This window comes from Patagioenas fasciata, chromosome 1 (assembly GCF_037038585.1).
Source record: "Patagioenas fasciata isolate bPatFas1 chromosome 1, bPatFas1.hap1, whole genome shotgun sequence".
Lineage (NCBI taxonomy): Eukaryota > Metazoa > Chordata > Aves > Columbiformes > Columbidae > Patagioenas > Patagioenas fasciata.
Window position 1 is genome coordinate 69,797,762 of NC_092520.1, and position 13,066 is coordinate 69,810,827.

Genomic DNA, 13,066 nt, shown 5'->3' on the forward strand with positions numbered 1-13,066 from the left:
CCGCGGGCTCCGGTCGCTGCCTTTCAGTGGCTGCTCCCTTCAAAATGGCAGCGGCGGGAAATCCGAGCGTTGTTTGTGGCTGCCTGGTCTGAGAGCGGGGCCGAGGCGCCATGGATGCCTCGGGTTGTATGAAGTCCCTGCTCCTGGCAGCTACGCAGTACCGGACGGCCAAGACCCCGCCTAATGCGGCGCTGCTGCAGCGTGGCCTGGAGGTGAGAGCGGCGCCAGGTCGGGGCTCCCGGGCGGCAGCGGGAGTGGGGCCGGGCGGCCGGGCCTGTTTGTGTGGCCGTGGTGTCCCTTCGGGCCTGTGGGCACGGGTGGCTTTTTTCGGGTCCCGGCCTCGGCTGGCTTCTTTCCGGCGTCCCCGCCCTGGGCGACCGCAGCGCGGGCTCTGGAGCCGCCGGGGTCCCGGCCCACTCCGCCCCGCCGCTGGTTGCAGGCGCCTGGGGCTGCGGGCCCGGCGCGGCCTGCGTCTTCCCCCGGAGCTCAGCACTTGGAGATGGGGACACTCGCCCGCTGCCCGGCTGGCAGGGGAGCTGGTGGCCGTTTCAGTGTTCAGCCACATCTCCGGACTACGACTGTGTACTCTGTTATAGTGGTTTACGCTGTTTGTGTGTGCTCACGGAAGTGTGTAACATGTTTACATGGACGCAGGTGAAGCACGTAGTGTGCCCTTTGGGGGACTTTTTTAATATTCCTGGTAATTCTGAGCCTCAAGGATCGTTTACTTCCACAACTTTAAAAATGCAGTGTGACTGATGAGCTCGTCTTGTATCAGGTGTTTGCCAGTTTCATGCAACACGTAATGAAAGGGGTTTGCTGCTGAGGGGAGGCTGAGCTCCAGGTAGAGCCTTGTGTACAGTGTTGGTCTGGGGACCATGGTGTGGTGAGAGATTGACACATTGACTGAATTGCTTAATCTGCTAGGTACCTAGCTCAAATACAGATTTACTTGTTAATTGCTCAAATATTAATAAAAAAGTTAGTGTTCAGTTGAACTTTCTCCTGTACCTATTGCAAAGAGATATACAAGGATATGCAAAACCGACATTATGTTCCTCTATCATTCCAGTGTAACTTGTGCCTGCCTGTACTGATGGGCAGATGTATCATTTTCAGCACCTTCTTATAGAGGCTTCCTTGAACTCAGATTCTGGTTTTTTTGTCTCAAGCACAGAGTACTCTGAAAGCTCCTGTTACACACTGTCCTTTGTGCACCTTTGGGTTCCTTTTTGTGTCTGTGGGCTGAACTGGGCTGAACTGAAGGCTGATTATTAAATGTTTGTGTTGAGAAATCTGTTTGGTGGTTCTTTCAAAATAAACCCTATCATTTATCTATGCTAAATGTAGGAAGAATAACCTGATATTAATTCTGTTCAGTGTGTGGAGAAATACAAAGTGTTCCTCTGCTAGAGCTATGAGATTAAGAATGTTTTTACTATGGATGCGGTCAGCATGCAAGCAAAGGCAACTCCAATATGTTATAAATGATCACAACGTAAACTTGGTACTCTCCAAGAGAAAGGGAAATGCATCCATGGGAATGAAAACCAGATTTTTTTTCAGTTTTTTCCAGTGCACATCCTTTTAGAGTGGTGCTTAACATCCTCAATTTGTCAAATAGGGCAAAACCTGTGTTTTGATGTTTTTTGTTAAATGCTTTGCTGCAGTTGAGTAATTAAGGTTATTTTTCTCTCTTCATCTCCAGGTTATCTCTGGACTGAAGCTTACACGACTATTTGCTTCAAACCAGATTCTACCAAGTGAATGTCTCAGTTGCCTGGTAGAACTCCTTGACGATGCCAATACAAATCCATCTCTCACCTTGTCTGTGGTTACTTTGCTATCACAGCTGGGTAAGGCTTGCATCTGAACTTTTTATCTTTGGTCTGGGAAGGGGAGGGTGAGACAGATGCTGATTCTGTGGCATGGGTGATGAACCTCTTGGAAAAAGCACAAGGTGAGACAGAGGCAGTGTTTGTAGTGGAGTGCCTGTTTTGAACCAACTGGCAGTATGTACAAGGCCAGATAAGATTTTGGGTCATTGTGAGAAGCAGATTTTAAGTCACATCTGTGAAATGGCGATGATCGTGCTTTTCAGAATTTGCTTCCTTGATTTTTGGAGCTTGAAGAGACTACCTTTTTTAATGAAATGGATAAACCTGCCTAGGGGATGCAAAGAGAGGGAGAAGCCACGTTACATCAACAACTGTCATCACCTCAGTTACCTCTCCCATTGGAGTGTTTGTTGGGCAGCAGTTTGGGCTCTCCAGTGGCCTGGTCCTGTGTGCATCAAATTTCCAAACTACAAAATATGTTCTATTGCTTCTAACTTGTTTCTTGAGATGCATTATTTCTGCATTTCACAGAACTGGGACTTCATTGTTCAGGGAGCTCTGTGCTCACCATAACCTATGTATGTAGGTTACCTATACAAGGAAAAAACTTATCCCTTCTCTACTTAGTTTCTCATAATCTATGAGTAGTTACTCAAGATTTGAGTCCTTCATGATGATCTCGTTTATCTCTTCTGGTTCCTGGAGTTTTTAGCCTCTTTGAGCTTCCTTGTAGGTTTTTGAAACAGTTACTGTAAAATTATATTGGTTGCTGGGGTTTGTAACTACCTTTTCCAACCTGTTGGGTCTGGAAAATTTTAAGAATTAGTCCCTTTCCAACTGATCTGTTGCTTTATCTGTCATCCTTGTTTGCTACATCTTTTCCAGGACTGCCTAAGCAGATCTGGCTTTTTAATTTAACTGTTGCTAAATAACCCTCTCAAGGTATCAGTTTTAGTCTACTTGCCCACCACAGTGTGAAGCAAGAAATAGAGAGAATTGATTTCAAGCTTTTAAAGCTTAAATATACATGAAAAACTGCTCAAAGACTTTGGCTTCTGCTTAGATTGGTTGCTATCAGACAGGGTTATTTTGTTAATAATTCTTAAATACCAGCTTTAGACAATGAGACTAGAGAAGCTCTTCAGGATACCTACAATCTGACCAGTGTGCTGGCAGGCGTGGTTCATCGAAGCTCTACAAATCCCAGTGACCCAGTTGTATTACAGGTAAGAGGAACTAACGCTTAATTAAATTTGTCTACTCTTATATAGTATCTATTATACCACATGCAGGTAATAATTCTTTTGAAGCTCGATCTAAAATAGGGTGTTGGTCTTAGCTGTGTATCTTGTTTGCTGTATGATGCTTGTATGACAGGACTTTAACCTGCATAGAGTTCTTTTATTATCTCTTTAATCTTGCTTGTGCTTCTTGCCTACTCTAATTGAAACAAAGCAAAAAACGTAACAAAAGCAAACCAACAAAACTAATCCAACATAAGAAAACCAATCAAACAAAACCCCCTGTTTTTGAAGTTATTTCAAGAAATCACTGCTTTAGAGCTTGGGAGGTTATTTTCCAGCTGAGGTATTTTGTTATTTTTCCTACTGTTCATAACAAAAGCTTGGAGATGGTTTTGTCTAATCAATTCTTTGACAGGCAGTTGTGAAGGAGTGAAATGAGAGCCGTGGCTGCCAGTCCTCATGGAAGGTCTGTAGGGCACATGTGCCTCCTGCTCTCTGTTCAGTGCTGTCCACCAGTGAGTAAAAGGGGCTGTGCCAGTGGAAGCTGACTTGTAGGAGCCCAGTGCAGACATTATTGTTGTGGGTTTAAATTATTTTTTGTGAACACTTAATATCTCACAGCCTGACTTTACCAGTGTTAAGATGTCCTTTCTGCGTATTACACACAGAATCACAGAATGTTAGGGTTTGGAAGGGACCTGGAAAGATCATCTAGTCCAGTCCCCCTGCCGGAGCAGGAACACCTAGATGAGGTTACATAGGAAGGTGTCCAGGTGGGTTTTGAATGTCTCTAAAGTAAGGTTGGGCAAAACTTTTTTTTTTTTAATAGGCACAGGTTTTCTCATATGAGGTTCTGAGCTTTCAGAAAGTACTTGCTGGCTACTCTCTCTTTTCTGAGAGAGAAAATGGAAAATTACTTGGCCAACAGTTCTGTTGCCCTTGATCTGTGCAAAATGAGTCAAGAATCCAGTAAAGGACACTTTTCTCACAGTTTGTCTGTTGGTCAAAGCACTTGGAGTAGGAGAAGATAAAGGGATCCAGGTGACTTCCCAGTCAGTGTGAGAGATTTTTTCAGTCACTAAGTAGATCCAGTGATAAGACCTGTAAGTTATATGATGAAATTTTGTTTCAGCTGCTATCCTATGCTGTGATTTTTGTCATATGTGTACATCAACTTCATATTAATTCAATTATGTACTGAAAGAATGCTGTATGAAGGACTCAACTACAATTAGATCTGCTGGCAGTCTTCACAGCAAACTTGTTTTCATCTAAGCCAGGGGTGTGAGGGCAAAAAATCATGTACTCCACACAGTCCAATGTGAATTTAAGCGAAGCTGTTTATTACTTGTTATAACTCTCCTTAAGTATCCTTTGACCTGTCCACGCATCAGAAGGCTGCTTGTAATTGGTCAATAGCTACTGTTCACGTGCCGCAAACTAACAGGTGATTGAATTATACGTTTCTGCACAAGCTCTGATATTAAGCAAAATGTATCTATATTATAGCTGACTTGCTGACTCCTTTGCTAGACAGTCTTTCTTTTGTTTTACTCAAGGTTATACAAGGTCACGTAAGACACGTAGGCTGCTCGACTCTTGCTCTCTTGCTGGACACATAGTCCTCAGAGCTCTGTTCAGTTCTATACAATGTCCATTAACTTCAAGAAAATCCCTCAAATCTCCCACAATTCCCCCTTTTTGTTTTTGAACCAATCATAGACCTTTCATGGATTTTTCTACTGTACGTTGTACACATTGTAAGATACAAGGAATAAGCATTAACATTACTAAAACAACTATCAATATAAATAGACCATTTTTCAATAAATCCTTATTCCATCCTGTAATACCCCAAACATGCAACCACTTGTCTAAAACCCAGCCTTCGTAGGTTAACTTCTTGGTCATGCCATCTAACCTTCTAATTGCTTTGTGAATTGATTCAGAATGATCAGACAAATTCACTCAACACGTTCCATCAAAGCTTTCACAACCATGCCCTTGCGCTAACAACAAAAAATCTATGGCAGCACGATTTTGAAGCATAGCATGCCTAATTGAATCTGTATCTGCTGGAAGTCCAGACGATGTTAAAGAAGTAGCGTTAGTCTGTTTTGCTAACCAGCATCCTAATTTGTTAAGCATAGTCAAAGCCTGTGCTGCTGCAACTTCAGGTGCAAAAATAGAAGATGCTATAGTTTCATCTTTTCCCCAAAATTTTATATTATCCTTACAATCTTTGTTATAGACATGGATGCTTCTTTTTCTTCTCTTATGCATTAAAATGGTTGATGTATTTGGAGTCAATAGAGTCAATCTCCCTAAAGAACATGGTCCTTGTTTTATGTAGGGAGGAATTCCTTGCCAAGCTCTATCTCCACAAATTAGAAAAATTCCTGGGGGGTAATTTCAAAGGAATGTTGGTAGCCCTAGATACATTTGGACTGGTATAATTACACCAAAAACTCTGATTGCGATATACAGATGAAGCGTTTACCACTTGCATGAGAGAGAAGTTTTTTCCTGAATAATTGAAATATAGACAGAAATCCATTTTTACTGATCCTAGTAACTCAATTTCTTGAGGTTCCAAACCTCCTTGTGCTAGGTCTACAACCCAGCTGTCCAAATTATCTGTCACATTTTTACCACCAACCAGTTGTTTCTTGTTTCTAGGTATAGGCCAGGTATCTAGTGGAACACCAACCAAACATGTTGAAAAGGGATTGCTTGGAGATGCAGTAGCTAAACAGATTGAGTCTTGACCCGTCATGTTGGCTAAAGTTATCCAAATGTTAGTCTTTGGCTGAGAAGGAAGCCAAAAAGCATTGTTTATGTTTAGCACTGTTAGAGTAATGCCTACTATGCATTGCAAAATCCATGACATCATTGAACTCTGTATGAATAATCAAAGCAGTAATATTATCAAAATAGATTAGAGCTAGTCAGTCATGATTTTCCCCTCTATGTTATTAACTGTATCTTAGGTATCAGTTTCACCACTAGATGATGCTGCTTCTGCTTCTTGCATCTTGTTGTTTCTAACTTCTGTGCTCTGAGCAGTGTTTTCTAGCCAGGGTTTGATCCACTTTGCTGGAACCCACCTCAGTCCTGATCCTGTAACAACATAGGCATATCTCTGTCCCCATGTTACCAAGTTCCATGGACCTTCCCATTGTCCTGTAACTCCATTTTTTACCCAAACTTTTGCTTGTCCCTTTTTGACTTGCTCTAAACCTCCTGTTAAACCTGCACCATGAGTTACCATGGGTTACCTTTTCTTCCCTGGGTAACCTAAAATAGTTCATAACATATATCGCTTGTTGTAATCACTCTTGAGGTGCTAGGCCAGCCTCTCCCTTTTTTTTTTTTTGTTTTTGCAACAGCTGTTTTAAGGTGTGATGTGTACGTTCCACAATAGCTTGCCCCTTTGGTTGATGCAGTGTCCCTGTCGTATGGGTAACACCCCATAAGGATAAGAATTGATTAGTAGGCCGAGCAATATAGCCAGAACCATTTTCTGTTTTAATTTCTTTTGGGATACCAAGAGCTGCAAAAGCTGCCCTTAAGTGTTTTTGAACGTATTTGCTAGACTCTCCTGCCTGAGCAGTAGCCCAGATAACATGAGAAAAGGCATCAACTGAAAAATGAACACACTTGAGACGTCTGAATTCTGCAGAATGTGTGACATCCATTTACCATACTTCTAAAGGCCCAAGACCCCACGGGTTAACACCTCCTGAAAATCCACCAGAGCAATTTTGACCATCAGCACAGGACAAAGCAATGTTTCCTGCATCAGTCTCAGGGCTGTGAAATTGTTTCTGTAAAATACTAGCTGACTGATGGGAAAAAATAATGTGAGCGACGAGCTTGAGCAAACCTGTCTATAGAAGGACCTGTCCAAGCAGGTGCAACTAATTTATCTGTGTGCTGATTACTTTCAGCTAAGCTACTAGCAATTCCTGTATGACTTCTGATATGAGTGATAAAATAACAATGTGTTTATAGTCTGTACTGTAGTAAAGTGTCACCATTCTTCAAAACTGCTCTTTCTAACTGTGATACAACCCCTACAACATACAGTGAATCGCATACTACATTTACAGGTTGTTTGTCCCGCATCTTAACGACTTGAATTACTGCTTGTAGTTTTAAGAGTTGAACTGAACCCTCTAGATCAGTTAGCACAAGATCCTTCCATTCTCCCTTTTTCTGTCATGTTATTGCAGCTTTCTGTGAACAACCTCCTGCATCTGTAAAAGCAGTGATACCTCTTACTGGATTCATAGACAAAAGAGGCATCTGTTCTATTTGAAATGTTGGTAACTGCCCCATAAGCTTATGTGGAGGGTAATGCACTCAAATTGGTCCTGAGTAATTTAACACTGCAGACTGTAGAACTATAGAATTCTGTAGTGCCCATTGCAAATATTCAGCCAACAAAGGTATGACTACATAATCTGGTTCTTTTCTGCTCATTTCCCCTATACAGGAGTGACCTTTTATTATCAATTGCACAAATGTTTCTATTCTGGTAACTACTGATTGTTTGGGTTGAATTGAGAGAAACAGCCATTCCAAAATTCCGAGTGGGTCAGATTCTTTTGTCCACTGCATGATCAAAGCAAAAGGATGTGCAGAGTTATTAATAATAATTAATCTTATTTCTTGTTCTGGATCCCATCTGTATGTATAATGATTGGAAAGTTTTTGCATAGTGTTCACTAATGCTTGCTGTACTTCAGCATTTGTGGAATGTGGAGCATCGACCCCACTTCCTCCCTGCAGTAATTTAGCAATTGGCAGTAAATCATAATTTGTAATACCACAACAGGTACAAATCCAATTCAAATCACTCATCGTTTTTTGAACATCATTTAGGGTCTGAATGTCAGTCCTGATAGTAAATTTTTGCGGATGAACTGTAGCCTTAGTGATTTCCCAACCTAAGTATTTTCAAGGCTGTGTGTGTTGGATTTTTTCTGGTGCAATTTTTATACCTCTGGTCCCTAACTCTTTTTCTAGTTCTGCAACTATCAATTCAATTTGTAGCGATTTTCCAGCAATCAAAATATCATCCATGTAATTATATATGATCAAGTCTCTGTGTTTGTCACATAGAGGCACCAACGCCCAAGCAACATATGGTTGACACATAATAGGTGAATTTTTCATGCCCTGGGGTAAAACAACCCAATGATATCTTTTCATAGGTTCTTGCTTATTGACTGATCAAACTGAAAAAGCAAATTTTTCATAATCATCCTCATGTAACGGAATTGTAAAGAAACAGTCTTTCAGATCTATTACTAACACATCCCACTTCTGTGGAATCATGTTAGGGGATGGTAAGCCAGGCTGTAATGTTCCCATGTTCTTTTACCGATTTCCTCGCCTCAACTATTTCCCAGGGAAAAGAAGCCCAGTAATTAGGTTTCTGTTTCCTGTCATTCCCTGTACCCCCTCGTATTACTGGATATGCAGACAGTAAAACTTCCCCCTCAAGCAATGCATTTATTTAACACCCTGCCACCTCATGGTAGGATTGCCACCCACAGCACCTCCTGCAGCTCCTGTACCTCCCATACCTCCCACTGCCCGCCCAGAATGCTTATTAGAAATGTTCTGTTCCAATCTATGTATTACCATGTCTTCTCTGTTCATTTGATCTTCTAAATAAGCTTGTTGAATCTGTTGTTGTCTCTCCAAACCTTCCAGTTTCCGAATAAGCTCTTGAGCCCATTTAGGCTTATCAGGAAACCCAGGATGAACCAGAGGTTCAGAAGTAGGCAGTATAGGCCGTGGCAAAGGAGGATAAAATAGTTTCTCTTTGTCAAGTCGATTGGTGCGTTTTGATCAATTTCCATGTCCTCAGTACATTGGTTCTGTTTTTTGGATGATTCTTCTTCCAGGGGAGGTGCAGAGTGTTCCTCCACCGCCACTTCCTTTGGGAGTGAATACTTTTGGATCGCGAGCAAAAACTTGCAACTTAATTGGCATTTGAGCTGGAAATACCTGTTTTGAGTCACTAAGGCTCATAACAGTCTTTTCTTCTTTTGTAGGACTTAATGCCGCGAATGCGCCTTGTGTAACAGTCTTTTTGGCTTTTAACTGCTTCAATGTAGTAATTATCAGTTGCCAGGTGGTTACAAGACCAAGAATATCTTTTTCACCGCGACTGATCACCTCCCACAATGCAGTTCCCACTTTTCCCCAAGTCTCTATTTGAAAGGCTCCTGACGGATCAGCAGGAAATCCATTGTCCCTGCACCAAATTAATAGTGTTTTGAGGTTACTCTCCTCATATTTCACCCCTCTCCTAGAGAGAGTACACGAGAGGAGCTGCAGTATTGCTGCTTCTTCTTTAGATATATTCTGCCCCATCTCCTCTTGCCCCTGGCTGCTCACCTCTTTGGGTGTCTGTTGCAATGATGTTGGATCCTCTGTTCCTCCTCTGTCACTTCTGCAGCAATCATTTGGGAGGCACGCAGCCCACAGACGACGTTCCGGTCACGGTCCAACCGTGCTGACTCCAGCCAGGGCTCATTTCTAGCAGCAGTTGTCCCCTTGCCGTAAATTCTCTCACATTGGGGTCACCACTTGCGAAGGTGAAAAATCATGGACTCCACACAATCCAATGTGAATTTAAGCAAAGCCCTTTATTACTTGTTACAACTCTCCTTAAGTATCTTTTGACCTGTCCATGCGTCAGAAGGCTGCTTGTAATTGGTCAATAGCTACTGTTCATGCACCACAAACTAATAAGTGATTGGATTATATGTTTCTGCACAAGCTCTAATATTAAGCAAAATGTATCTATGCTGTAGCTGACTTGCTGACTCCTTTCTTCATTAGACAGTCTTTCTTTTGTTTTACTCAAGGTTATACAAAGTCACGTAAGGCACGTAGGCTGCTCAACTCTTGTTCTCTTACTCTCTTGCTGGACACGTAGGCCTCAGACGCTTATTCAGTTCCATTAATTTCAAGAAAATCCCTCAAATCTCCCACACCAGGGGTGTCAAACTCATTTTCACCATTGACCACATCAGCCTTATGATTGCCTTCAAAGGACTGATTGTAATTTTAGGACTGTATAAGTGTAGAAGTAGTCAAATTTATACAGTCCTAAAATTACATTTGGCCCTTTGAAGGCAACTGTGAGGCTGATGTGGCCCCTGATGAAAATGAGTTTGATACCCCTGCGCGAAGCATAATTTCTGCAAGAGGTTGCAAAGCACTTTTTCCATTTTAGTGAAACTTGTAGATCTTTCAGTAGGACAAAGCCCCTTCCTCCCTGATAGAATGGAGAACTTGCTGACGAGGCAAAGAGGAGAATTGGCTGGGCTAAAAATGTAATGCCTCTGTCAAAATAAAACCTTATTCATCTGTTTGGGCTTTTAATAAGTACATCAGTGTGGCAGGACATGACTTAATGTGCTCACAGCAGCTTATGTAATTGTTATGTTAACATCACAGGGTCTGAAAATGAATTCAGTTGTGGTGTCTTGTTATTTGTCCTTTCAGTTCCAGCTTTTGTAACTTGTAACATTCTTCAGTGAGATGCTGTAGGAAAGACACATATAAACAACTTTTTATTTCCTCAGAGTATTCAGCTGCTGCAGAGGCTAACCTACAACGTTCCTGTCTTTTGTGCTGGTTCAAACATCGATGAATTAATTTCATTTCTAATGCATCATGTGTAAGTGTGTACTCAGTTGTCTTGTCTTATGGGAAATACCTGGATAAGTTTCTAAACTTTCTGAAGGCCATTCGCATATTGCACTAACCTGGTCTCCAGAGTGAGCTGTGGCACTTTTGCTCTGAAGTAAACAGAGATTTGTTTTCTTTGCAAACCATGTTACAACCTGTCAAAGGCAGTGGTTGTGGGACTTTCAGTGACTGGATATTAATTGCCTCTTAGCCCATCCCCATACCCCAGGGAGCTGTCAAAGAGAAGAATCAGGGAAAAATTCATGCTTGTCATTAGGAACAGACTTATGTTAGATTTAAATGAGTTTTGTGCAAGTGTCCTTTTAAGAGATCTAGTGACTATTAAAAGCACCTGCAATAAAGGACCTTTGATAGTACTGGTCTCTGATACTGTTTTTTTTTTTACAGATGTGCTCAGTTAAAAACTGCCCACACTATGGGGATTGCAATCTGAATTTTGCTTGACTTGGCAGAATAGTGTCCAGTTAAAAAAAAAAAAACAAAACCAAACCCCCACACACCGAAACAAAGTAGAGAACCCCCCCAACCACCCCACCTCCAGCCCCCAAATACTTGTAACTAATTTCTGGATGCATTAATAAAAAGTCTTTGTTTGACTTTCTGGACTTTTCTTTTAAGTCAATCCACAGAAGATGAGGTAACGATACCGTGTTTAGGACTCCTGGCAAATCTCTGTCGGCACAACTTACCTGTTCAAACTAAGATAAAATCTTTGGTAAGAGTTTTGTTTTTGTGGCACAATTCTCTGGCTTGAGGACAAGAGAGTTACTGGGCTCTAGAAAATCACTTTTGTATTTCTTATGGTCTTTTTTGCGGGACCAATAACCCGGTAGATCCACATGGATTTCCTAGAGAACAGTTATAATTCTAATATGTTTCTAATATTGTTATTCATGAGTTGTATGGCTTATTTATACATATGTAAAAACTGTAAGGTTTATGTTTTTATAGAACAGAATAAAATTTGTAATGCCTATGTTTCTCCTTTTTGCTTTAGAATAATGTGAAGAGTTTTTATCGCACCTTAATAAGTTTCCTGGCCCATAGTAGTTTGACTATGGTCGTGTTTGCACTTTCAGTTTTATCAAGCCTTACCTTAAACGAAGAAGTAGGAGAAAAAGTAAGTGATATTTTGAAGTCTGTTCTATTCTTAAGTTGTAGATAAAACTGATAGTCACACTGGCAAAATAAAATTCTGATGCCAGGTAGTTTTAATAAGCAGGAGACCCAGCAAAGTAAGTATGTGCCTGTATGTAACTTTCTTCTTTCTTTCAGCTCTTTCATGCTCGAAATATCCATCAGACATTTCAGTTAATATTCAATATTGTTGTAAATGGAGATGGTACTTTAACAAGAAAATACTCTGTTGATCTACTCATGGATCTTCTGAAGAACCCCAAAGTTGCAGATTATCTTACCAGGTATGGCTTTACTTCCTAAAAGTGCAAGGTATTTTTCCTAGGCTCTCGTTCAGTTCCTTTGCTGTATGCTGTTTGTATTCTGAACCAAACATTGGAAAAAATTCCCTAGATGCTTTTTGAAAGTAACTAGTTGATTACAACTGTTGTACCTAAAACTAAAGGATTCTTGTGTTACTAGTGTCACACAGAAGTGTGGATCAAAATCTGTTTTTTCATTGTCACTCAGGCAATATTGAATAGTTACGTTCAGTAATTCTTTGTCTGGACAAGTATCAGTGGTCAGAAAACATGAGCAATAGCTGTCATGCCTTTTACAGGCCTATATGTTTTCCTAGTGGAATAGTATGGTTGAAATTGTAGTAATTTCACTGGAGGCCATTACAGAGTAGTTCTGTGGAGGGCTTGACTAGTCATTCTGCAAACTCAGTGAGCAGAATTTAGTTGCAGAATTTGAATCTAAATCTAGCAGTAAAAACAGCTGGTAAATCTTGGCTTATGTTAAGGAATTTGCTTTAATTCTTAGAACATTTTTAAAGTTTAGTCTGTGTTAAATAGAAATGACATTAAAGCTATCACTATACCTGAAGTGTTTGGGGGTAAGGAGGAGAACAGGACACTTGCATTTATCACGCCATATAAATATTTGAGTGTTGAAATTCCTTTTTTTTTCATGTGTGTGTTTTTTTTTCCTCTTCTATGTATGCTGCAGATATGAACACTTTACCTCATGCCTTGGTCAGGTGTTAGATCTTCTTCATGGAAGGGATCCTGATTCATCATCTAAGGTATTTATACTTTTTCAATTTAAGCGTAAGAGTGTACAACT

The 13,066-nt window shown here is 40.9% G+C and overlaps 1 protein-coding gene across 1 annotated transcript in view; it reads left to right on the forward strand.

The window, feature by feature from the left end:
• Nucleotides 1–2: 2 nt before the first annotated feature.
• CIP2A (cellular inhibitor of PP2A) overlaps nucleotides 3–13,066 on the forward strand; it is a 34,058-nt gene continuing 20,994 nt past the window's right edge. Inside the window, exons 1-8 of the mRNA XM_065829441.2 lie at nucleotides 3–212; nucleotides 1,709–1,856; nucleotides 2,952–3,064; nucleotides 10,693–10,787; nucleotides 11,438–11,534; nucleotides 11,817–11,939; nucleotides 12,095–12,240; nucleotides 12,950–13,025. Coding sequence (XP_065685513.2) covers nucleotides 111–212; nucleotides 1,709–1,856; nucleotides 2,952–3,064; nucleotides 10,693–10,787; nucleotides 11,438–11,534; nucleotides 11,817–11,939; nucleotides 12,095–12,240; nucleotides 12,950–13,025 — 900 coding nt within the window. The 5' untranslated portion in view covers nucleotides 3–110. The remainder of the gene's footprint in view (nucleotides 213–1,708; nucleotides 1,857–2,951; nucleotides 3,065–10,692; nucleotides 10,788–11,437; nucleotides 11,535–11,816; nucleotides 11,940–12,094; nucleotides 12,241–12,949; nucleotides 13,026–13,066) is intronic.